Source organism: Trachurus trachurus (genome assembly GCF_905171665.1).
Source record: "Trachurus trachurus genome assembly, chromosome: 10".
Classification (NCBI taxonomy): Eukaryota; Metazoa; Chordata; class Actinopteri; order Carangiformes; family Carangidae; genus Trachurus; species Trachurus trachurus.
In genome coordinates this window covers 13,285,448-13,309,962 of record NC_139894.1, presented here as the reverse complement: position 1 = coordinate 13,309,962, position 24,515 = coordinate 13,285,448, and the positions used below count along the sequence as shown (strand labels likewise).

The following is a 24,515-nucleotide window of genomic DNA, read 5'->3' as shown; positions in this document are numbered from 1 at the left end:
AAACAAAAAACAACAGGACTTATCTCTGAAGTTTGTTTTAACAGATTTATTGAAAATAGTGACAACTTCGCCCAGAAGATGGGACCACAGTTTAGAACTGGATGACCTGGCCCTGTAAGAGAACAGAGGAAAAATCTTTGTTAAAATTAACGTCACAAACAGAGCATACGAGTAGAATACAGTTCATGTTGAAAGCAGTTGACAGTTTCTATAAACCGAAAATACCAGAGGATCGAGAATCATATTTGTATTGTATGTGAAGTTCTGCGATCCAGTTATAGTCACTTTATTTGTTGGATCACATAAAAAGTAGATCCCCGTCATGTTTTACATCCGATTGGTCGAACTCTAATCCAAACAGTTCAGATGAGGACAACACTGCACAACAATTTATAAAAGTGCTACTATATTAGCCTATTAATTACTATTAACGCATAAAAGCATCGTCCATTCATCCTGTACTGTCAACAGAATCAACTACAAGCTATTGACGGCAATTTAATACATCAGTCGTACTAAGCTCTCACAACACAGCCAATCTCAAGTATTTTTAAGTTTACAGTATCTGTAGTAAAGTTTCAATGTTATCATCGCACTGACATAATTAAGATTTAAATTATTATTGAGAGTGTCACACTTAATATCTGCCACACATTCGTTTGGATAACTAGATCAGTAAAATGACTATGGATTAATTCAATGTACAGACAAGAGGACACCTGCATACTAAATTTCTCTGGTGTCGTGCTCCCAACACGTTGGATTGGTATTTTATTAAGTATTATTTAAATTCTGATTTTGAACCATGATGAGTGAGCTCATGTCTCTGTCGTGTGTTGTGTTTTAAGTTTTCATTGTTCTGTCGTTTTAAAATGTCCCATGTCCTCTTACTGCAAAACAAATCTACCTAAGGGTTTTAATAAAGTGACCCGACTATAATGCAAACACACAAACATACTATAGGCTTTTGAATTTTGATCAACACTTTTTCCATTATAATCACCTCATTTTTATAGGTATGATACCATTTCAAATCAATACAATTTGTCAACAATGTACACAAACCCTCCCCTCTACGATGAAATATGTTCTTGTAAAATTGACTCAAATAAAAGTGCCATTATTAATTATGTCTAGCATGAATTTCTATTCTTGATACTTCATTTACTCCATTTTCTTTAACATGAGGACCAACTTCAACATGGACGACGAGTAGTCCTGTCTTTACAACACTGACCACATGCTCACCCCTTTTAGGAACATTTTATTTTATGGACGGACCATGCTTGAATTAAAAATGTTTGTTTCCCTTTGCATGTTTTAGTTTAATATTTTAATCACCAAACAATCGGACTGATGCCATAAGCTATTTGAGATAATAAGGTGGCCAGTTTTACTAAAATTTCATATTTCTGGTCATAGCTGAATGTCTACCATGATGTTCAGGAAAATTGTTAAGACGTATTTCACTGCTAGTGGGCTATTGACAGAATTAGTTTGGATGGATAGCTACTCTCAACAATCTAAATAACTCAGTGACATCCACCTGTGCTTTCTGTATCACAATGAAATCTGTACACTGAGAAACTGAACACATGGACATGACAAATACACCAATGACACTTGCCTTTCTCTTCTTGTCACCACCCAACTCGAAGTGCTTGCATCTCTTGATGGCCAGCATTCTCTTGGATCTGCAGTTGGGCTCCACACACTCAAGCCTCAACACAATCTTCTTTGTAGTCTTAGCCTGTTTACAGAGAGCAGATTAGTTATGACACACCACTTCTTCTGCTGCAACAACACACATGTCTAGCCACACTGAATTGAGGGTTTTTTTACTCGCCTTTTTGCGGAAGATGGGCTTAGTCTGACCACCATACCCGCTCTGCTTTCTGTCGTATCTCCTCTTACCTGCAAACACCACACATGCAAGTTCAGCCACATTTCATAACAAAGACAGCTTGCCACACTGAAACGTGAACCGCTCATAACAGACTGGTTACCCTGTGCGTAGAGGGAGTCCTTTCCCTTCTTGTACTGGGTAACTTTGTGGGGTTGGTGCTTCTTGCACTTCTTGCAGAAGGTCCTGCGGGTCTTCGGGACGTTCACCTTAACAGACAAGGGAAATAATCAACTAAAGGACCCATCAAATATGCCTGAAAGCATATGGATTAAACAAGTCACGTTGCGTTTCTGTATATTCATGGGGTTGCATGGTTTCACAGAGCTAACAGATGAGCCGCTGTCGTTTGCACATGATAGCCGACGGCTAACGCATTGATTAGAGTACAGCCAGGCCACACATTAAATAATATATTAATTATCATGATAATTACAATGTTCATCTTTTGGTCTAATGTCTAAAAGGCTCGTGCTTCTCACGTTGTCACCGTTAGCACAAACAGCGGTTAGCATTAGCCACCAGGCTAACACCGACGCTACGTAACATGAAATAAATTACATGCAAGTTAGAAACACATGTGACAATGAAACGCAGTAAGAAGTTAACATTATTCTGTTTATCTGCACTGTTGCTTGGACATTTAACTCTGACTAAACCCAAACGAAAGGCCGGTTCCTGTTGGGACGCAGCTAGCAGCGGCATTTCACTGAAGGCATCGATTATGTCAATGCCATTAAACTACGTAAAATGAACATAAGACGGGCCAATACTGTAATCATCGTGTGTATCACAACATATATCACATATTCGAGTTGACTAGATGCAAAAACAACTCATCAATAGGCAAGATTGGGTTAGATTAAGTAAAGTGCATTCGTGTAATAATTTCGTACCATGGCTGCGCCCCGCTGCAGAGGAAAAGAGAGAGCTAGAGGGCGGAAGCACTCCTTAAAGTAGACCCGCAGACCGCGGCTGTGGAGCGGCTACTCTCCTGGCGGCTGCCCCCTAGCGGCCGGAGGGTAAATAGCTAAGATAATAATTGAATTTTTTTTAATTAAATGTTAATAAAGTAAAGCCTGTATCTTGTTTTTGTAAAACACAGTAATCAAACTTTCTGATGCCAGTTTGTGGCATGTTCATCTCTTGCTCCTGAGAGTAGCAGAATAAGACAACAACAACAACAAAAAAGAGAGAGCAAGAAATTGCCTAAAATAAATGTGTATAGGAGCGTGAGAGTGTGTGGTACCACACTGTGATCCTGTGTTAATGTTTAGCCTGCTTCCACTTATCACCAAAACTGTCCAGAGGGCCGATATGAAAATGAGCAGGAAGAAAAAGGGGAAGTAAGCAGAGTCGATTCCTCTCTGTGGGTGAGTTTAAGCTTCTTGCATCACAGACTGCCACATTTAATGGAAGACAGGCAGCTGAGACGAAAGGTTTCTGCCATTGCTACAAGACTCAGCATCTGTAGCTGTCGTTGAGTTGATGCTTGACCTTTTTTTGGCTGCCTGGGTAAGTCGCATGGCTCTGTGAATATAGACTGTAAGCTTTAGAAGTATTTTTAGTGATGTGTTTCATTTGAAGCAATGTGGGTAGACGCAGATGAATGTATTGTGCAGGTCAGTGCATGTACTGTATGCAAATCCAAAATGAAGTGTGTTCTCTCCACAAAACTACAAACACACAATTATAATTTAAGTCATAGTGACTATCTGTTACATTGCAAAATGGTTATGCTTGTTTCTGAATGTTTTGTTCACAGTGATGCACTGTATGGTGTGTTTGCTGAAACATTGGAGTAATCTAAACTGGTTTTTCAAACATTTTAATTGATACGTGCTGCATCAGTAAACAGTTTACATCTCTGGTTATCAGAGAGTAGTTTCCTGTGGTTACTTTTATCATTATTGCATGATTATGTTGTGAATATTCTGAATTCACACGTTCTTTTGGACCTACATCTTAAGAAGTTTTGTAAAATAACCTCTACTTACATGCATTACAAGACCGGACAAATGACAGTGTGTGTGTTTGTGTGTGTGTGTGTGTTCTGATAATTGACCTTCCAAAGGAGACCACAGTGTTAAACTGATGTGGAGGGGGAGAATGCTTTGTGGTGAGATCTAACGCTCATAACTTACAGTGAATGTGCTTCTCACTCTCTATTCCTCTCAGTCTTTCTCATACACACCAACACATACACACGCACACACACATCCTTTTGCATATACTACTTATCTGTCAGGAAATGTCAGGAAAAGAGAGCATCTCAGCAGGTTCCTGTTTGACCAGCTCCTTCATGATACGGTTGGGTTTGCACTGTCATACAGAGCATACATTATGCAATTACATTAACAATTGCATACCACCATGAAACATTTTCATTAGCCTTTATAGCTAATTTAACTTCTGATGTATGGATGTGTACAACAACATAGTGCCACAACATGTGATGACGGTCACAAAGATCAGTTTCCCATCATTCACACTCATCACTCATCGTCACCACCACAGTTTCTTGCGATTAGATGATTCTGTGAGATTAAAGCCGTCAATTTTCACATTGGCTGCTCTCGACTTATGATTTGCTGAAAAGTCAGAGATGTCTCTTAAGGTTTTTCACTAGCCAAAACCACACAAGCAGATCAAAAGATAAGCATTAGAGACTAAAAGAAAACGCTCTGCAAAGTGTAAAAGTGCTGTGTTGTCCATTAATAGAAGGGAATTTTGCAAAATCTAAAATAGAGAGTCTTGGTGTTAGCTGTAAGTAAGTGGTGAGGGGATGTGTGAACAACACACGTTGCAGTTACGAGACGTATATTTTAAACGCGCCAATGATATGTAACGATGTTTGAGAGAGAAATTGTGTTAGGTTCGAAGGCTAAGCGCTGCAGGGCACTCGGTTTCTTCTGCCTTTGCATTGCAGTAAAACACTGATGCAACTTCCCTATCAGTTTGTCTGTGTCAGCCACCATGAGTCAACTCCCTTCCACAGAAAAAAAAAGAAAATCTCCTTCTGGTGGCCATGATACAGTGAAATGTGTACATAAAGTTTCAGTCAACTGGCTCCAAGTGATCAGAGGCAACGAGGAGGGTTGTAGATTATCCATTATCAGAGTTTATTGGCCTCTGCTGTAGTTAGTGATGTGAGAAAACACTGGGCTGCAACGAATGAGGAATGAGTAAACAATGTTTCACAGAATAGGGAACACGTCTGTCTGTTTGTGACGGCACAAACAAAACCAATAGGTAGTGTCAGTCTAGTGTGAAGAAATGTCACACTCTTAGTTCGCAGGGAGTGACAGAAGCTTCTGGTAGTGTTACAGTTCATATGATAGAAGGAAGTGCTCACAGGCTGAAAATAGGCCGAGCTGAAGTGCACACATCTCACAGTAGAGACTAACAACAGGCCGTGAGCACTCAGCTGTGTGACAGGGGTGAGTCTGAGCATCTGATAGTCCACGTTTGACCTGGCAGTATGGCATGATGACTTCCTCCCTTTACGGTATACTGTGCACTTTTGTTGTATTTAAGACTAAAATGTATCCAGAAAAAGTTAGTTAGTTTTAATTCTGCATTCATCTGCTGCAACTAAGCCTGATATTATATTTTCTGCTTCTTCCTCATGCTAACTCTACACACTGGCCTTTCACCAGTGTATCTGTTGACATTAAATCTTCCAACTTTGAATGAATTATGTTTCATAATTGTCAGCTTTGACTGTTCAACCTCTATATTTGGTGTTTTGGGCTATGGGTTGCATGTCTGAATGCTCCCACAGAGTCAACATTATCATCCTCCATCTACCCACATCAGTGTCTATCTGTCCTACTCCACTCTCATCTATCTGTGCTATCAACAGAGGCCCTGTCCTGTTTTGGAGGTGCTGGCTTCATTGCTCACTTATGGCTTAGCAGATTCTAACCAATGAGTCATCATAAACTAAGAACAGACAGGCTTTTTCATTTGCCTACTTATCTCATAATGCAGGTGAAATGTGATTATGTGTGGGTGAGCTAATGTATGTGAGAGAGAAAGGTGGCCGTGTAATGGTGAGATTGTTTGATATATTATCAGTGTGGCAGTAAACTAATTTCCTTTAGATTGTTGTTTCTTATCTATAAGAGCATAAATTTTGATACGTTACATTAAACCTGTGGAACTGGGTTATTGCATTAATAACAAGGTTGCTGGAAACAAAAAAAGCATTCAAAAATCCGGTTCAAAAATGTGTGTATGTGTGTGTAAAGTCAACTAATCATATAAGGAGTGTATCTCCACACCAGGTATTTGGTATAGGCACTTTTATCCTTTTATCCAACATTTCCTAACGCAGCTTCCTGGTACAGACGCAAACTGTATATTTAGGTCACCATCAAGACCAGGATATAGTAGCGGAGAAACACAGATGTGCCACTGGGGGGGAGGAGGGAGGATGTTGCTGGCATGAAAAGCAGGGCTTATGCAAACTACAGCTAATCACGCGCTCATACTTGCTCACACTCATACTTCATCTCTCTCTCTCTCTCTCTCTCCATCTCTCTCCAGATCTGTAGGCTCACGTGTCGGCCTGGCATTGCTCTGACTATCTAGAGCGGGTAGGTATCAACTCCAACTCTTGGAATAGTTTTAAAACTTGCCAAAACACATGAAAATACTTAGTAAATAAGTGTGAAGTGTGAAGTATAATGCTGTAACAGGCGAGCCCGTGACAGCTCTCAACTGGAAAATTATTGCTTGGGTTTGGGTGTAATTGTCGTGTTTAATATTGCTCTGCCTCCCAGAAAAACATTCTGTTATGCTTCTATTATACTATCATTCCTCCCTCTTCCCATGTAGATTAATTCTGACTGAATCATGTCAGATCCTATACTAGAAGAAATCTTCATTAAACGGTCTCAGCAGAAGAAGAAGACATCCCCACTGAACTACAAGGAGAGGTGGTTTGTTCTCACCACGGAAAAAATAGCCTACTATGACTTTGATCCTGACAAAGGGGTGAGTGGCGATGTAGAGTAGCATCACAACGGTCTCAGATTAACTTTGCTTCCACCGTTAAAGGAACAATGCGGCTACATTTGTGATTTCATCCCCGAGTTCAGCTGACTGTTTCCTCATGTGTTAAGCAGAAGCGAAAAGGTCTGAGAGGATCGGTTGACCTTGAGAAGATCAAGTGCGTAGAGGCGGTCCAGCCAGAGCCCAACTCCCCGCAAGAGCGCATGTATGCTTTCCAGGTAGACACTTTAGTCAATTAACTCCGTTATCACCTCATGACAGTCATGGAAATTACAGACAAACCTGCAGAGCAAAAACGTCATACGCCACGTATCACAATTTGGAATTAGGTAACTGAGTAATAACAAACAAAGCAAAATAAATACACCCCTAATTTGACTTCTGCCACCTGTCACTATGTGGACGCTTTCTCCTGGAGAAGAAATACCCCCAATAGTTAATAATGTGAAAGTATTTTCTTAAGAAGTGAAACCATCTCACACTCAAATGAACCTGGGGCTTTCAGTGATTGCGCAGGTGTTGCTTTTGCACACGTGTAAAATCACAAGCTAGGTGAATATGTGTCAGGCATTTACCATCAAAGAGAGTGCAAGTAAGAGTTAGCAGTTTCTTTCTTCAACTGCAGTGAACATGTTTGAATGCAACTTTCACTGCGCTTTTCTCCAAACTGTACGTGTGAGTAGCTACATAGCCTGTGCAGCTACTAACTCTTCTATTTTCTTTTGCATCTTTGCCACAGATCATTTATGACGAAGGGCCATTGTACATCTTTGCAAAGAATGAAGATATTCGAGCACAATGGATAAAGAAGCTGAAAGAAAGTAAAGCAAATTTATCTCCTGTTTATATATCTTGTCACAGAATCTTATATAGGCAATATTTGCCTCCACAGCACAAGAGTTGCATGCTTATGCAAATGCCAATGTTGATTTAATGTAAATGTCCTGTGTGTGGTTTGTGTGTGTGTTGTGCACAGTGGTGCGCTTCAACAAGGACCTCATGCAGAAATATCATCCTTGTTTCTGGGTCGATGGGGTGTGGCTGTGCTGCCACCAGGAAGTTAAACAAGCTATGGGTTGCAAGGTGCTAGATAGTAAGAATGGTGAGAACTAATTGTTTGTTTTTTTTGGTTTGTAATCTGTAACAATCAGCTGCTAAACCTTTTTACTGATACGCGTTTGTGTTAAATGATTTTATTAATAGGTTTTTCATCTAAAAAATCTCAGCGAAGGGGATCTAGGAAACCTCTTCCTCCCACCCCAACAGAGGTAAAGTCCAAATCCTTTTAGATTGATATTCACCAGTTAAAAGCACAATGTTTGTGACATAATACATCTACTACTGGTAATCATATGTCGTTTCAGGAGAAGGTTGTTCGACCTTTACCCCCACAGCCTCCTGAGCCTCCTGCCCCTTCTCCAGGCATGAAGGTTATAGCTGAGTATAACTACGCACCTGTGACAGAACAAGACCTGGAGCTGAGGAAGGATGAGGAGTACATCATCCTCGAGATGTCTGACACAAACTGGTGGAGAGCCCAAGACAAATACGGGTGAGATGACATTCACACTCCTGCATCCGCATCAAAAGCAATGGGAAAAAGCACACTGATATAAAACATTGTGTCCAGTAGATAAGTGGATCTGAATGTGCTGTATAACTGTATGGATGTGTTTTATTGCATTTATCAAATATTCCCAACTTCTTGTGCCAGAACAAAAACATTTTATAACATGATGAATAAAACATTATATAATACTGATATTGTCTTGTTGAAATTAACCGATGTGGTAGATAGGGTGTTAGAAGCAATCTTTTTTACAAGATGCTACAAGCCGAGCTAACAAGATAAATAGCTACTAGCACATCAGTGTCTAGCTGAGAGGCTAATTTGGTGATGTATTTGTGTGTATGCACATAGCCAATATTATATTATGTATACAATGTGTTTTGTCTTCTTTTGCAGCAAAGAGGGATACATACCTAGTAATTATGTTGTGGAAGCAGAAAGCGGACTGGAAAGATTTGAGTGAGTATAGGTATAATGTTCTGTCATAGATTGGTGAATTATCTTCTAATATGTAAATATACAATATATAATTATTATGTAAGACAGTGAACAAAGAAACGAATAATGGTTCACGTCTCATGAAAAATGATATTCTCATTTATTTTCGCAGCTGGTATTGCAAAAACATGAACCGTAGCCAGGCAGAAAAGCTGTTAAAGACCGAGGTAAACCCAATGATCAGTCTAACCAATGGCAGAGGAGGACACATATAAATTTGTTTAACTATGCTGGACCACGTCTATTTGAAAACATTTAATTAGGAATTTTATAATTCTATGTGTTGTTTCTTATTCTCAGAACAAAGATGGAGGCTTCTTGGTACGGGATTCGAGCAAGGCCGGCAAATACACCGTGTCTTTGTTCAGTAAGGGTGGCTTGTGAGTAAGCTCAGTCTTGTTAAAACACTGTTACGTGGTGCACCTTTTATATACAATATCCATTGGCTCCACTCATGTGTGAATGTATGAAAAGAAGAACTGTCTGTAATGAAAGCGGAAACAGTGGGCGACAGAGGGAGAGAGATGTAAATTTTCATGCAAAACTTGGACTAATCAGCATGCAGAGAGCTCTAAGACTGAACGCCACTGTGGACAACACTGAGGAGATATTATCTTTTCATGCATACACGATAAATAACAAATTCTTGTGTTGATGAAAATCTGTTGACTGTGTGTAAGTAAAATTTTTCCTTTTCTGTCCACAGGGAAACCGGTGGAAGCTGCAGACATTACAACATCTGCACCACCCAACAGGGCCAGTTTTATCTTGCAGAGAAGCATCATTTCAGCACCATCCCAGAGCTCATCAACTACCATCAGCACAATTCAGCAGGTGTTTGTAGTAGCTCTGAATACATGGATGCCTAATAAATAAAATAAAATAATAAACAATTGTATAAATACAAATATATTATAAATAAATTGTTGTTTTTTTAATATTTGTCACTAGGTATGGTTAGCAGGCTGAAATACCTTGTATCAAACCGGACAAGGCCTCCATCAACAGCAGGGCTGGGCTATGGTAAGAATATCAATATGACTTGACAGAGCTGAAACATGCATACTTTCCCCTTTCATCTTGACTGATTAAAAATGTCTCAGTGTGTGCAATTTATAAATGCTGCATGTATTAACATAATGTCCATTTATTAGCAGCGGTTCAGGGCACCAGCACATTTGTTAAAAATAATGACATTTTTGGAAGTCTTCTTCTTCTTGCAGTGTTACATGCTATGCTGCTGATACCACCAGTGGTACCAGTCCAGTGATATTCATTTAATATAATATAATACATCCTCTTTGCTCCAGGTGTGTGGGAGATCGACCCCCGTCACCTAACCTTCATCAAAGAGCTGGGCACGGGTCAGTTCGGAGTGGTGAAGTATGGAAAGTGGCAGGGCCAGCATGACGTGGCCATTAAGATGATTAAAGAGGGCTCCATGTCTGAAGATGATTTCATCGAAGAGGCTAAAACCATGATGTAAGGAAAACTAAAGATCTGAATTCAGACTAAGTTCACAATTTTGATTGATCACAGACGCTCCGACCGAACGTGACTGAAAAAACATGTGTCACACTGAGAAGTGTAGGTTCTGTAATTACTGTGAGGAAAACTTGCTTATAAGACTTAACTTCCTTCTCTTTTTGCTAAAAACCAGGAAGCTTCGCCATGAGAACTTGGTCCAACTGTATGGTGTCTGCACCACACAAAGACCCATTTACATAGTGACTGAGTTCCTCTCAAATGGCTGCTTGCTGACATACCTCAGGGAGGGCCTGAAGCAGCACCCGACCACTGTCCAGCTCCTAGAGATGTGTAAAGATGTCACCGAGGGCATGGCTTACCTTGAGGCAAATCAGTACATCCACAGAGACCTGGTGAGAAGCAAAGATATACTGTGTATTGTGTAAACTGAAAAGCATATCCCACTACATTCCTACATCATTGCATCATTCTGTGATGACAAACACTGGAGTTAAATGTTTGAAGATAAGGCTGAAAGTTTAATGAGTACACCTAAATCAAGAATGTTGTTTGTTTTGTTCCCAGGCTGCAAGGAACTGTTTAGTAGATGGCAATGGTACTGTCAAGGTGACTGACTTTGGACTGTCAAGGTAAAACACTTTGGTTGCACACCAGTTACTAATAGACAAGGCCATAATACTAACATCCCCTTGCTACACGGGTACAATGTGAAGGTACTTTTAACACTCTTAAGTTAAAAAATCTCCCACTGCTGCCTCAGGTATGTGTTAGACGATGAGTACACAAGCTCAGCAGGTTCCAAGTTCCCTGTTCGTTGGTCACCGCCTGAGGTCCTCCTCTACTGCAAGTTCAGCAGCAAGTCGGACATCTGGGCATATGGTAAATGAACATAATGTACAAAACATTTTCAGTTTCAAATTATAATTCTTTACTGCAGCTCTGGACAGTTTTATGTTTGAATCTATGTTTAAATGTCTTTACACATTTGATGATTGAAGTGCTGTAGCATTTTTCACCACATTAACTGTTTCTATGTAGGGGTTCTGATGTGGGAGATCTACACTTTAGGGCGGCTTCCATACGAGCGCCTTAACAACACGGAAATAGTGGATCAAGTGTCCCGAGGCTTTCGCCTCTACCGCCCCCAGCTGGCCAATGAAAAAGTCTACACCATCATGACCAGCTGTTGGATTGATGTAAGTGAATTTAATTTTGTAGTTTGAGCAATGATGGAATCTGACCAGAAACTAAAGGGTGCTATTTTGATGAGACAATCAATATCTTCATATGCTAACACATGTGATTGTTCTTTATTAAATGTTTGGTGGATAACCTTGACCTGGATGACTGGGAATCCTCACACACATTGAAGGGATTATATTTACTCAAGCACTAAGTACTAACACTGTTGACATATTTGTACTACTTTTACATTTCTACTCCACTGCATTAATATTGCAGTACTAGTTACCTTGCTTATCAGTAAAAAACAAACAAACAAACAAAAAAAAAACATTATGATATATTGATGAAGATACCCAGCAGTCTATAAAGTACCTGCTGCAACATTAATGCTGTTTACACACTGATCTATCAATAATTATAAATCAACATTATGTGTATGTTGTTATTAGGGCATCTATACAGTTGATACTTGATGCTTGATATTTCTATTTTTACTAATGTAAGAAATCTAAGCGCTTCTTCCTGTTGGCGATGTTTTTGTACAGCCTTCGCTGCGATTCTGTAAGCACAAACCATCTCACAGCCTCTCATTGTTTTGTTTTCAGAAAGCAGACGAGAGACCGAACTTTGAAGAGCTGTCAGTCTCTGTCCAGGACTTGCTGTACGAGCTCCAATAGATCTCAAAATGATTCACATCAACAAACACGACACAAACAGTTCACGTTGGTCACTGCAGAGCAGCATCTCCAATATGTCCTTGGAAATGTTAGAACAGTTGACAACTTGAACATGAGACAGCACAGCCACACTGAGGTCCTCTGTAATGTGAATATGTGTAATGTGAATGTCACTATAGCTCAATGACTAGAAAAGCTAATCGAGTCACATCGATCAGCATTTAAAATGTATATATATTATTGACGGTTATCAGATTAAAATTATTGTATGTCTGTATTGTATTCTGTGGAATCATTGTGGGTGTAGACAACTTTGCATGAGGAAACAAGCTTTGTAAGAGCAGATGTATTGCACACAAAAAAAGCCAAGTATGATAGGCTTTAAATGACCTAAATGAAAATGACAAAAATATCTAATGGGCCTGTTTGTTTAATTTAAACAATGTTTAGTGTAATAGTAATTATTTTTGCATTGGTTGGGATTAGCTTTATTTGTTTAATTAAATATTATATAACTAATTTAAAGATCTAATGAGCTAGAGGCATTGGGACAGCTACTGTACAATCAGCCCTCCATTTTACCATCAGTAGAGTAAAGTCCATACAATGTCATGCATTACGCTATATTGAGACAGGGATGTGGAAAATGAAATAATGCAAAATAACAAACCTCTGCACAATAATTTCTAAATTACTGTAAGTAATGCTGAGTTCAATAGATGGGAAAGATTTAGGGAAGTTAGATGTATGAATATGGAATTTGCCTAAAAAGAGAGTTTGTGGTTATTGTTTGCATAATATGGAAGAATATGTCTGGTCCATAGACTGTATAAAAGATCTGGTCTCTATAATAATTGTACGGGCAACATATTCCTTTATTTACCTCTCAAGAATAATTGTAAATGAGGTTTTATAAAATAAATGTTTTATTGTGTCTTCTTCATTTTTACCAAAGTTATATTTGTTGATGTATCTATCAGCTTCATCATGATGAATTGTTGTGTGGATTATGTCTAATGAAAAAAACAACAACTTTTTTAACCTTTTTTATTGATTGATGAAAGTCCCTCAGACGAATATGATTTTGTTTTTGGACAAATATAATGAATTATTTGAAATTATTTCAAGATAAATTGAAAACACATCGGTGTTGTGTTTGTTGGTGAAAAGTATTTTGGTTAAAAACTACAGTGAAGTTACAGTGAATTCATTCAAAATACTATTGCAACATTACGTATGTGCGACGACAAGCGACGTAAGAACGTGCTCAGCGATTGGTCGAACTAATTCCTGTTTCCTGTCGTCCATTCACACACGTGAAGGTCAGGATCAGAGCCATAAGGCATTCATAAATACAGAAATATTACCCGTACGACCTCTCGTTAGCAAACCATGGACGGACAGGGAGCGACAGCCGACCCTCAGCTGCAGCAGTTCATCGAAATCGAGTCTCAGAAACAAAGATTTCAGCAGCTGGTTCATCAGATGACTGAGGTTTGCTGGGTAAGATGAGCTTTAAGCTAGCAATGCAGGGCAGCTAGTTGCCTTTTACTCTTGTCTGTGGGTGTATGTAACATAAAATACGTAAAGGTTGTATTTACGGGTTTTATTTGGTGCAGATAAATAATGATGTTTGCTTGTATATACTAGGCCTGGACCGCATAATATGTGGCCGGAGCAGCCCGTGTGCTACTCGGTCACTGCAGCCTTCCACCACTGATAAGCAACTTAAACACTGGTGGAAGAAGTAATTCAGATACTCCAGACAACTTTTAACTTACAAGCACTAGTTACACTATGAGTAATAAAGTAACAAGACTCAACTGTCAGTAACAGCCCTGCATTGAGATGTAAAGTACAAGTAAGGTACATTATGTTCTGGAAATGTTTGTTTAGAGTAGCCTAAAACTACAAAATGTAGCAACATGTCTACAGTTATTGTCACACATTCAATTATTACAACTAATTGATGTCTAAAGTATTTTCAGCTATTTCATTTTGTTGCAGCTAATGGTTATTGTCATTATTGATTAATCCCCTGATTATACTCTCAAGTGATTGTTGGTTTTGGGTGAAAGAAAAATCCCTTTTATCCTGCTAATAATTAAAGCCTTGAAAAAGAAAATACTATAATAGCCTAACGTAAGAGCTTGAACAATGAAATGTTTGTCATTTTTGCATGGAAATTGTTGGGAATGATAAAAAACCAATAATAAATCCTTGACAAATTGATTGACAGATCTACTCAACTACACTTGTGGAGTAGTCTCAACAATAACATAGGGCTGGGCGATATATCGATATAAAAAATATATCGATATATTTTTTAATGGGATATGGAATTTGACCATATCGCATATATCGATATAGTTCAAATTTGCGCTGTGATCCTTGCTCCATTCAGGCTGCTGATCTGGAGCTCTCTGCACTGCTCGCCGCGCTCCGCGCCGCCGCCCCTCCTCTTCCTATTTTTTCATGCTTCAGACCGCTGCTTCACCAGCTGACCGAGAGGAACGCACCGAGTCCACGTCGACCTCGTTGCCGTTAACGAGCCGAGCCGCGGCTCTAGAGGCTCAGTCAGCTGCTGTAGCACGGCTGTTAGCCGTTAGCTGTTATTAGCCGTTAGCCATTAGCACGTCGTCCCCTGCAGCAGCGTCAGAGCTCCAGACCTCTGTGAGCCGCGGTGCTCTCACCAGATTCAGCTCGTAAGGTTCGCGTTTACCCCATGGATCTATGATAATATAATACATGCATGGTTTACACACGTTTGTTTTCACTCTGGTCCAAACCGTGGGTCCGTGAGTGTCACGTGACGTTTCCATGACGACTGACCGGAAAAGACGTGGGGCACGTCACGTGACTCCAGGTTAAAAAAAAAAAATCTCTGAGAAATAACAGAGACACATAGTTGTTGTTTTTTAGTTTTTAGTGCAGACAATTGATAGTTTTTTTTTTATTTCAAGAGTGCCTTTCTATAAGACTCTGCTATAGCTGGTGTTTATGTTACAGAAATGTCTTATAATAAATTATACATGATAATGACAATATTTTCACATTTCCAGCCAACTTTTAACATTGATCTTAGAAGAGGCCTTATGGAATCACGCCTTCTAAAATCCATTACTCCATTACTTTGATTTCAAAAAAGGTACTCTTGTCAGGCAGTATTTATGTTTATATTTTGTTATTTGAGCAACTGAACATTTATTCATGAACCAGATGAAGAAACCTGTTTATTATTTATTCATTTGATTTTGCAACTGTTCAATGAAATAGCCGGTTTCAATAAAACTACCTGTGACTTGTCATATTTGGCTTTAACTTTGACTGAACATTTGCTCTCACTTTGCGGAAAAATATCGGGATATATATCGTATATCGATATTCAGACAAAATATATCGGGATATGACTTTTGGTCCATATCGCCCAGCCCTACAGTATTTTTATGTTCTTTACACAGTATGTTTGTATGCAACTAATGAATAAAGTTACAGTGAAAAGTACAGTATGTCCGTCTTAAATGTAGTGGAGCAAGAGTAGGAAGCAGCTTCAGTCCTACACACGCCTCAAATTATAATGCAAGTACATTGCTGAAGTAAAAGTGTTGCATTCCTCATTAAAAATCAACATGTTCCTTGTGCCTGTTACTAAGACTCAAATGGTTTCTAATGATTGAAGTGGAGTGAAAAGAGACATATAAAGTCACATTAAAACCCTTTGAAGACGTATCCCACTGCTGAATGAGTATTCTTTTAACCACCTGCTTGAATGTTTGCATTGCGTCCTGGGGTCATATAGGCTAACAGATGATCTCCCTCCTTAAGCAGACAAGCTCTTGTATTAATGAGCTGCTGTACTAACATGTAGAGGTGGAATAATTAAGCAGTTTATCGCTGCTTATGTTACAATACCATATGTATGTAATCTGTAGGACTTTGGCTAAATTGTTGTGTCTCTGTCTGCAGGAGAAATGTATGGATAAACCTGGGCCGAAGCTGGACTCAAGGACTGAAATGTGCTTCGTGAACTGTGTGGAGCGATTTATTGACACCAGCCAGTTCATCCTAAACAGACTGGAACAGACTCAGAGGAGCCGGGGCTCGTTCTCCGAGACCATGTCAGAGTAAAAGTTGTCACTAAAAAGGACTGACAAGACACGCGGCCCTTGCTCTGTGACGAGGCCTTCTGGTCCTGACACAGCTGTCTGAATGTTGCAGAACTGTCTGATCAACTGGAAGAAGGAACAAGATGAAGAGTTAACTTGTGTTGCAAGTGCCTGAGAACGTACAAACTCTGGAAGTCCACAGATGTCTAGTGTTTTATTTGTCCTCCACTTTAGTGGGACACAAGTATTGCAAAACACTTACAATGTGGTCCGTTACTGGCAGTGCCGTTATGTTGATTTTGTCAAGTTGATTGAATTCAAGCTGTTGCACCGGTCAGGGTGTCAGCTTGAGTTTGTTAATATCCACTGCTGTAACGAGTGGGCTAAGTGTCGGAAGCTGCAGAAAGATGGACACATCTGGGACATTCAACTTGCCAACTGTTTTTGACAGCCACAAGGACCTCACCTCACACACTGTTATAATGCAAGAAGAGTGACAATGTCTAGACTGAAGAGGCATGATCAACATCTCAAGGTTGTAGACTGTACATATGCAATAAACAAAAAAAATGCCAAATACTTTGGAAAAGCAGTCGAATATTGTTGTAGTTATGTTTTAATAATAAGCATTATCAAAAACAAAATGAGGTACCGTTACAGAGATATGTTACAGTTTGGCACGTGGTGGGAATTAATTCATACGGGGAAAGGACATTCTTTGGTGCAGTTTGTTTGAGGTATTAACAGTAACTCATCACAGGAATTATTTAAAGTTGTTCAACAACAACAGATGATTGAATTTAGGGCAAATAAACATTTTGCCATAATTGGTCACAAATGAATCCATACATTTGTACAACACTACAAATAGGCCATCATTTTCAGTAACAGAAGGCACAGTTTGGCTTATGCAGGCTAATATTAAATCTTAAAAGTCAATTAAAATTAACATCATAGTCTAAAAATTGTACACAGCAGTGCAACAGACATTCACATGTATAAACATTAATCTACCAACTAAAGGAAAAGGATCTGGATGTACCATAACAGTAAATATGGATTCCAGTGTATTGACAGCAGAATTGTGCACATTTTAAGGCAACTTTGTTCATTCAGTGCATACTGCATTGTGAAATTCAGATTTAGTAAACGTGTAATACTGTAAAGCTGTGTTGTGCATTAAAGCTTCAGAAATGTGATAAGACTGTTAAGGAGCCCTCTGGTGCGTACCCCTCCCCACCTTTGAGCCTCCATCTCTTGGCAGCTTCAGCTCATCCTGCGCTTGGCTGTCATGGCTGGGAAGAGCCACGTAAGGCTGGTGGCCACATAGAAAGCCTTGAGGACCCTTCCTTAGGTACAGCGGGAGGGAATCCCAGCTAAATGTAATGTCCTTGAAGGCGTGGAGGAGGAAGATCCCCAAAATGATGGTGAGGAACCCACTAATTGTTCCCACAACTTCGTCAGTGGTCATTCTCAGCCATTCCTTGAAAAGGATAGCTGAGCAGGCCATGACAGAGGTGGTGAAGAAGACGTAGTATATGGGCGTGACTATGGAGGTGTTGTAGATGTCAAGAGCTTTGTTCAGGTAACTGATTTGAATGCTGACACAGATTACCAGGCAGATGACTAAGGACCAGAACAGAGGTTCCTTCAGCACTGCTGTCCCAGCAAACAGCTCCTTAATGCCAATGCCCAGGCCCTTGACACAAGACACAGAGAGGGAGCCAATCACAGAGCAGATCAGGATGTAGACCAGCACATTCTTCTGTCCAAACCGCGGAGCCACAGCAAAGATTAGAACCAGGCTGCTTCCCACAACGCACACAGCAAACACAATGAAACCTAGTGGGAGCATTCAAGAGTGAGTTAGTAGCCTGGAAAAGATCCATCCACCCGTTATCAGGGATTTTAGTTTTGACAAGCAAGGTTAATCAGATCACACAAGTAAACTCTCACTAATCAGCCTCTCTCCGTACCTGGGTCTTTGAGCTTCTCTGCCATGGAGGCAAGAGAGGCAACCTCCTCTTCCTGCGGGGCGTGGATCACCATCACTGTGGAGCCCAAGACGCACAGCAAACAACCAATCTTCCCATGCACGTTCAACCTTTCATTCAGAAAGTAAGAGGAGAGCACAGCACTGGAAAGAGAAGCAAAATAACACATATAGGCATTAATAATAATAATTTTGGTATTATCATCACCAACAGATCCCAAGAAAAGACCAAAACAAATGTGTTCTGGTTCTCAACTGGATGATCTGGGCACTTAAAGGCTTCCAAGATGATAAAGGAATTAGTAAGGACAATGTATACATGTTTCTAAATGTTGGATACTTTTACCCTTGTACGACTTGCTCTCATGAAAGAGTCAGAAAAAAAAGGAAATGCACATAACACATCTAGATTAAGACACAAGCCTGTGTCTGGCAGTTGCAAGCAGACATTACTTTGATCAGATTAAACCACCTCTATCTGTACACAGCTTGTTGTCTTAAGTTTCAATTCTCCACCCAAAGGCCTCCAGAGGTTTTGCAAAATGGCAGCCCGGTTTATACATAACTGTGCCGAGGTAACCAAACAGCACATCGGCGGCGCTACTATCAATAACCTGGATTTCTGTCAAATTCATTCTGCTGACTGGTCTACTAATAAAAACTAAGTCCTGTGAATAGCTTAAAGTTATAACATTAGGTTTGTCTGATGCAGTTTAGCTGATTTATAAAGAAAAGCAAGTCCTTGTCATGAGATAAATTAAAAGGAACAAATGTTTTAGTCACGCAATATTATGCAACCAGACTTATTATTTTTACTACTGAGAGTGCCCTTAGTGCAAATGACACTCTCACATTCCTGTATGGCACAAACATCATGTTTAGATGTGTCAGTGATATGAAAATAAACATTTAAGGATGTTACCTCACGAGTACACTGAGTGCTCCAAGGGGTGTCACCAGAGTGGCGGGTGCGAATGCGTATGCAGCGAAGTTGGCCGCCTCTCCTGCTCCCACTAGAACATAATCAGCATCACCATCAGTGTACAGAAATACAGTGATGTTGCAGCTGTTGCAACCCACACATGTGCAAATGAGTTCTTTGGAGGAATGTGCACTTCTTAAGATGCGATGTGGGTTCTAAGGCAAAGTCACCAGCAAAAATACCAAACCCACAACAGCCTCTTTTTCCCTTTGAGAAAACAAAGGCCACAATGTTTCAGGCCATGGCTGGTAGGCAGTGTAACCAACTAAGAAAAAAAAACCCTCACCACCCTCTTTGATGGCAGAATTTTTATTTCTGTGAATCACTCACTTACTTGAAATGAGCCCTGCCCACCACAGCCATTCCTTCAGGTAAGCATACCCCCCTTGACCTATGGGACAGAGAAAAGGGAACTTGAATAGATGTCACAGTAACAATTACAGACAATAAATATTTGCTCACAGACTCCAAGCTGGTCGCTAGCTTCAGTCAACAAGGCCCAACTTTACTTAAAAATGTACCCAAGTTGATCATGTCATGTTATTATTATTGGCCGTATGATTAAAGTTTACATAGGACTGATACATACTATCTACCACACTCACCTTCCTGTTCAGTAATATTTATTTAAAGTTCCCCTTACCTCTTCAGTGGTGGTGTGACTAAGGTATTTACCAAAATGAACTGTTTCAATACTATACCACTGTACACAAAAGGAAAATGCTGTACTTTATTTTACTCAACTTCATTTGTCTTACAGCCATAGTTAGCAATATCTTAACAGATTAATACTCTACACACAAATGATGCACAGTAACAGTATACATAAAGTAGTGGAGTTGAAATTAGCTTTAACAGCCATGCAGATCAGTATAATGCAATAGTAGGATAGCCTATAGCTGCATAGTAATGATAGTGCTGCAGAAATCATCAGTCATTTTTTTCTTCTTCAATAATTATCTTATAATGAGGTGATTAATATAAACCATTTAGTTTTATTTTAATACTATATTTTGACCCTATAATAGTTTATCTTTGGTTTAGACTACTAAAAGCTCACAGTACCTGCTCGCATTGAACCTTTACTCGCCAATCGCAGCAGGCCTTTCTTCTTCAGGATGAAGCTGGCACCGATAAACACACTGGAGCTCACCGCCAGCGAGAGACCGATGTAGAAGTCCAAACGGTTCACCTCCATCTGGAACGACAAGAACACCGCGTTGCTACGTTACGGGAAAAAAAAAAAGTCAGGAGTAAAAACTCAGCGTGTAGGAACTTTTCACGAGTCGACCAGCAACAGGCGCCCCATGTTTGACATCACATGACGGGCGGACGTTTCGCTGCCGAGAGGCTCAGTCAGTGTAGCCTGGCTTTTCAGAAACTAAGTTAAGATATCTCAGAAAACGACAGACTGACGACCTCTCTAGCGTGAATCTGGCGAAGTTTTAAGACCAGACAGTTCGCAAACTAAACAACAAACGGTTAGTGGAGTGTTTTACCTCCGTTGTCACGTCAACCCCATCCGCCGTAAGTGACTGGACAGCAGGAAGTGAAGCCGCTGATTGGCTCGGTCATGGAGGGGATGGACCTTGTTGACTTTTACTATTACGACGGAACTACCGTATGTACACAGCAAAATCTAGCTGGAGGGTTGATGACACGGTCATAATTTAATACGAAGGCAAACAAGAGAAGACTGGAATAATCAAATATGCCCCCCTGTCACTAACAAAGCAATTAAAGTGATGTATCGGCTTCTTCAAAGAAGGTTCCACTTTCTAATATGGCACTGTTTATTACGCTGTAATTCATTTATATAGTGGTTAATAAATCAGTAGTTAATGCTTTATTTATTAGTTTGTGGGAAAACGTTTGTCTGGACACGACTCATCACAGAGATCTCCGCAATAGACCCATTTACAAACTGCTTATTAGCATTTACATTTGACTACAGTCCCTGTCTTGTTATGGTAGAACTGTATGTCTGTCATGCTTATTCCAATAAAGTTATTTGAAGGGAAAAAACGAGGAAAATGAAAATGCTTACCTCTCCTTTTATATACAGTCTACGTTACCTCGTACGCCTGCAAACTTTTCCCGTAAATATTTCCTGCTCGACTAATTCATTACTTGGTATTTAGACAGCTCTAATGTCGGAATAAGTTGAATAAAAGTTGAATAAATAAACGGAAGTAGTCCGCGCCATTTCATTGGTGGATGTCACCATAGACGTAACACAAGTTCCAGCGTTTTGATTGGACGAGCAGTTGTTGTTTATAGAACCCGGAAGAAGCGCTAACCTTCACAAGCAAGTAAAAACACATGTGCGGGAAAACAGGAGGAAAGAGCTAAAAATTCAGTGTCTTCCATTATTTTTGATCCGTAACATTAATCGGGGCTACGTCAAGACCCTTTTCCGGCGTTGGTGCCGTTTTTCCGTTTATCTGTGACAACTAAATCTTTGAGCTAGCTGAATGAATAACTAGCACTTACCAGCTCATGTCTGCACGCCGGGAGTCAAGATCGCCTGGTGTCCAAGGATGAGGTCGCCTTTTCTTTTCGTAACCCGAAGCTGTAGAGCTGTTCACCGACTGAGACAAAGCCCGTTTTTGTCACCAAATGCCGCTCCGTATAGACATGTCAGTGTCGCTGTGTTGCGCCATCAGTGCAAAGATGAGAGGAGTAGTTACTACATAACCACTCCCATCTTCTATGTCAACGCATCTCCCCATTTAGGACATCTATACTCAGCTGTGATAGCCGACTGCCTACACAGGTATAAGCTGCTCAAGGGCCTTGACTCAAAGTTCTCAACAGGTAAATCATCCAGTGATTATACAGCTGCATGTTGCTTTCCTCGATAGCCACAGTCTTGGAGGTTTTGTTGCACCTATGTTAAATGTCATGGAAAAGTAATAAAGCTCACCTGGGAAGCTTTGATAGTCATTCTTCCCCCCTTTCAATTTTCTAGTCTAAATTCAGTTAGAAGATTACCAGATTATTTTTTGATAATAAATAATAATTTGTTGCACTCTCGTTCTGTATCATCTTGAATTTCAGGCACAGATGAACATGGCTTGAAAATCCAACAAGCTGCTGAAGCTGCAGGAAAAGATCCCCTGACCTTCTGCACTGATGTGTCCGAGAGATTCAAACATCTCTTCAGCAGCTGCAACATTTCGTACACAGACTACATAAGAACCACAGAGCAGAGACACCGTCAGGCGGTCGAGCACTTCTGGTCAGTGCTCTGCAAAAAAGGGCTCATATATAAGGGGCATTATGAAGGCTGGTACTCCACTCAGGACGAAAGCTTTCTCATGCCATCACAGGTCAGCGATGCTGTGGACTCGTCAGGGAGGGAGATTAAGGTGTCGCTGGAGAGTGGGCACAAGGTAAGTCAGGTTTATATAACTACTCGTAAGTCAGGTTTATATAACTACTCAAATGTAATATCAATATCTGTTCACCTGAGGCTGTTGTAAAAAAAAAAAAAAAAACCCAAATACATATTATAGCACCTACAAAGCTATAAGGCACTTCACTGTTTTTGCAGGTGGAGTGGATGAAAGAGGAGAACTACATGTTCCGTCTGTCTGCGTTTCGGTCTCAGCTGCTCGACTGGCTCAGAGGAAATCCCCGTGCCGTACAACCTGAGCATTTCTACGAGACCGTTGTCCAGTGGCTGCAGCATGACCTTCAAGACCTCTCAGTGTCCCGACAGAGAAGCCGTCTGCAGTGGGGCATCCCAGTCCCTGGCGACCCCGAGCAAACCATCTACGTGTGGCTAGATGCTCTGGTGAACTATCTCACAGTAGCTGGCTATCCAAAAAATCACGACCAGTGTTGGAACGTGGCCCACCATGTTGTAGGAAAGGATATCTTAAAATTTCATGCCATCTACTGGCCAGCTTTCCTCCTGGGAGCCGGACTGCCGCTACCTCAGACCATACATGTGCACTCTCACTGGACGGCAGGAGGAAAGAAGATGTCTAAAAGTCTGGGCAATGTGGTAGATCCTCTTCAACGCTCACAGATGTTCACGACTGACGGTATGAGGTATTTTCTTCTGCGTCAGGGTGTCCCAGACTCAGACTGTGATTACACAGATGACAAAGTAATCAAGCTGCTCAACGCAGAGCTGGCCGACTCCCTGGGTGGTCTGCTTAACCGTTGCACAGCTCCAGCTCTTAACTCGGCCCAGATCTACCCTTCCTTCTGCCCTCGGTCCTTCCCAAGAGAACAAGGAGGAGGAGGCAGGGCCATGGCTGAAGACTACCACATGTTGGATGCAGTGAGAAGTCTCCCTGCTGTGGTAGAACAGCACTATGATAGCATGCATGTGTACAAAGCTCTGGAGGCCATCACGGCATGTGTGAGGCAGACCAACGGGTTTGTTCACCGCCACGCACCTTGGAAACTGGACAAGAGGAAGAGTGAAGAGCAGCGCTGGCTAGACACCATCACCCATGTCTCCCTTGAATGCCTGAGGATTTATGGCACGCTCCTCCAGCCGGTAGTGCCAGAGATTTCTAACAAACTGCTTTCCAGACTCGGGGTGCAAGCAGCTGAGAGGAGCTGGGCAGCTCTGAGCTTCCTGCCGAGGTGTCAGGGTATGGACTGTCCATTCGAAGGGAGAGCACTAGGATCTGACACTGGAGTACTCTTTAGTCGCTTGGAAAGTCCGAAAGCAGATAAACCAAAACCTAACAGAGCAAGAAGGCAATGACATTTAAATTGTATTAGTAATTGTTTTTATGTTCACTGTGGACTGGTTCAGTAAGAAATAAAACATTGTTCAACTGTGCTTCATTTTGCTTTCAACTCTCAAGAAAGAACAGCTTATATCTTTTATACAGTCTTATTCTATGGTGAATAAGACTGTTTTTTTTAGAGCACACATTTGATTTGTCATAGAAACAAAACAAGCGGAGCTTCGTGTAAGTAATTTATTTCAGAAAGCCAAGGCAGTGAGCAAGCAGGCTCAAAATCCAGACCACCAAAACTGACACGTCTACCTGAAATACAGAATTTATATTATTTACATTAATTGTATCTGTGCTTATTTCTCTATGACGGCAGGTCAGACTGTTT

General features: G+C 40.5%; 5 protein-coding genes across 7 annotated transcripts; 3 read left to right on the top strand and 2 right to left on the bottom strand.

Annotated features, from left to right (window-relative positions):
* Nucleotides 1-31: 31 nt before the first annotated feature.
* On the bottom strand, nucleotides 32-2,884 carry rpl36a (ribosomal protein L36A). The gene is made up of 5 exons (XM_083980045.1): nucleotides 2,800-2,884; nucleotides 2,007-2,112; nucleotides 1,847-1,914; nucleotides 1,628-1,750; nucleotides 32-112 (listed from the first exon to the last, which is right to left on the bottom strand). Exons 1-5 carry the CDS (start codon nucleotides 2,800-2,802, stop codon nucleotides 92-94), a joined length of 321 nt encoding a protein of 106 aa, XP_083836171.1. The 5' UTR covers nucleotides 2,803-2,884; the 3' UTR covers nucleotides 32-91.
* A 413-nt stretch (nucleotides 2,885-3,297) lies between these two features.
* On the top strand, nucleotides 3,298-13,056 carry btk (Bruton agammaglobulinemia tyrosine kinase). Of its 3 annotated transcripts, XM_083980042.1 has the most exons (20): nucleotides 3,321-3,418; nucleotides 3,978-4,022; nucleotides 6,455-6,504; nucleotides 6,746-6,904; nucleotides 7,036-7,140; nucleotides 7,662-7,743; nucleotides 7,899-8,024; nucleotides 8,126-8,190; nucleotides 8,287-8,474; nucleotides 8,889-8,951; nucleotides 9,103-9,157; nucleotides 9,291-9,370; nucleotides 9,697-9,824; nucleotides 9,942-10,013; nucleotides 10,301-10,472; nucleotides 10,651-10,870; nucleotides 11,043-11,107; nucleotides 11,239-11,357; nucleotides 11,517-11,674; nucleotides 12,269-13,056. In XM_083980042.1, exons 4-20 carry the CDS (start codon nucleotides 6,764-6,766, stop codon nucleotides 12,338-12,340), a joined length of 1,911 nt encoding a protein of 636 aa, XP_083836168.1. In that variant the 5' UTR covers nucleotides 3,321-3,418; nucleotides 3,978-4,022; nucleotides 6,455-6,504; nucleotides 6,746-6,763; the 3' UTR covers nucleotides 12,341-13,056. The 3 variants fall into 3 exon arrangements, with proteins under 3 accessions (XP_083836166.1, XP_083836168.1, XP_083836167.1); XM_083980040.1 differs by lacking the exon at nucleotides 3,978-4,022 and having other exon boundaries at nucleotides 3,298-3,418; XM_083980041.1 differs by lacking the exons at nucleotides 3,321-3,418; nucleotides 3,978-4,022 and adding an exon at nucleotides 4,778-5,411.
* Nucleotides 13,057-13,637: 581 nt separating this feature from the next.
* On the top strand, nucleotides 13,638-16,948 carry timm8a (translocase of inner mitochondrial membrane 8 homolog A (yeast)). The gene is made up of 2 exons (XM_083981271.1): nucleotides 13,638-13,843; nucleotides 16,307-16,948. Exons 1-2 carry the CDS (start codon nucleotides 13,733-13,735, stop codon nucleotides 16,466-16,468), a joined length of 273 nt encoding a protein of 90 aa, XP_083837397.1. The 5' UTR covers nucleotides 13,638-13,732; the 3' UTR covers nucleotides 16,469-16,948.
* Nucleotides 16,949-17,085: 137 nt separating this feature from the next.
* Nucleotides 17,086-20,957, bottom strand: LOC310993025 (magnesium transporter NIPA2). The gene is made up of 6 exons (XM_083981270.1): nucleotides 20,921-20,957; nucleotides 20,487-20,619; nucleotides 19,756-19,812; nucleotides 19,362-19,452; nucleotides 18,423-18,583; nucleotides 17,086-18,288 (listed from the first exon to the last, which is right to left on the bottom strand). The coding sequence occupies exons 2-6, from the start codon at nucleotides 20,617-20,619 to the stop codon at nucleotides 17,654-17,656; spliced, it is 1,077 nt and encodes a 358-aa protein (XP_083837396.1). The 5' UTR covers nucleotides 20,921-20,957; the 3' UTR covers nucleotides 17,086-17,653.
* A 785-nt stretch (nucleotides 20,958-21,742) lies between these two features.
* On the top strand, nucleotides 21,743-24,150 carry mars2 (methionyl-tRNA synthetase 2, mitochondrial; the record flags this gene model as incomplete). The annotated part of the gene is made up of 3 exons (XM_083981205.1): nucleotides 21,743-22,238; nucleotides 22,482-22,816; nucleotides 22,978-24,150. Exons 1-3 carry the CDS (start codon nucleotides 21,962-21,964, stop codon nucleotides 24,148-24,150), a joined length of 1,785 nt encoding a protein of 594 aa, XP_083837331.1. The 5' UTR covers nucleotides 21,743-21,961.
* Between the last annotated feature and the right edge of the window lie 365 nt (nucleotides 24,151-24,515).

Coding starts and splice junctions, on each gene's coding strand:
- rpl36a (XM_083980045.1), bottom strand. Junction 1,915..2,006: donor GGACTCCCTCTACGCACAGG/GTAACCAGTCTG, acceptor TGGTGTTTGCAG/GTAAGAGGAGATACGACAGA. Junction 113..1,627: donor GTGGTGACAAGAAGAGAAAG/GCAAGTGTCATT, acceptor GTTCTCTTACAG/GGCCAGGTCATCCAGTTCTA.
- btk (XM_083980040.1), top strand. CDS start 6,764: ATGTCAGATCCTATACTAGAAGAAATCTTCATTAAACGGTCTCAGCAG. Junction 6,905..7,035: donor ACTTTGATCCTGACAAAGGG/GTGAGTGGCGAT, acceptor TGTGTTAAGCAG/AAGCGAAAAGGTCTGAGAGG. Junction 7,744..7,898: donor GATAAAGAAGCTGAAAGAAA/GTAAAGCAAATT, acceptor TGTTGTGCACAG/TGGTGCGCTTCAACAAGGAC.
- timm8a (XM_083981271.1), top strand. CDS start 13,733: ATGGACGGACAGGGAGCGACAGCCGACCCTCAGCTGCAGCAGTTCATC. Junction 13,844..16,306: donor AGATGACTGAGGTTTGCTGG/GTAAGATGAGCT, acceptor CTCTGTCTGCAG/GAGAAATGTATGGATAAACC.
- LOC310993025 (XM_083981270.1), bottom strand. CDS start 20,619: ATGGAGGTGAACCGTTTGGACTTCTACATCGGTCTCTCGCTGGCGGTG. Junction 19,813..20,486: donor TAAAGGTTCAATGCGAGCAG/GTACTGTGAGCT, acceptor TCTGTCCCATAG/GTCAAGGGGGGTATGCTTAC. Junction 18,584..19,361: donor GCACTCAGTGTACTCGTGAG/GTAACATCCTTA, acceptor TTCTCTTTCCAG/TGCTGTGCTCTCCTCTTACT.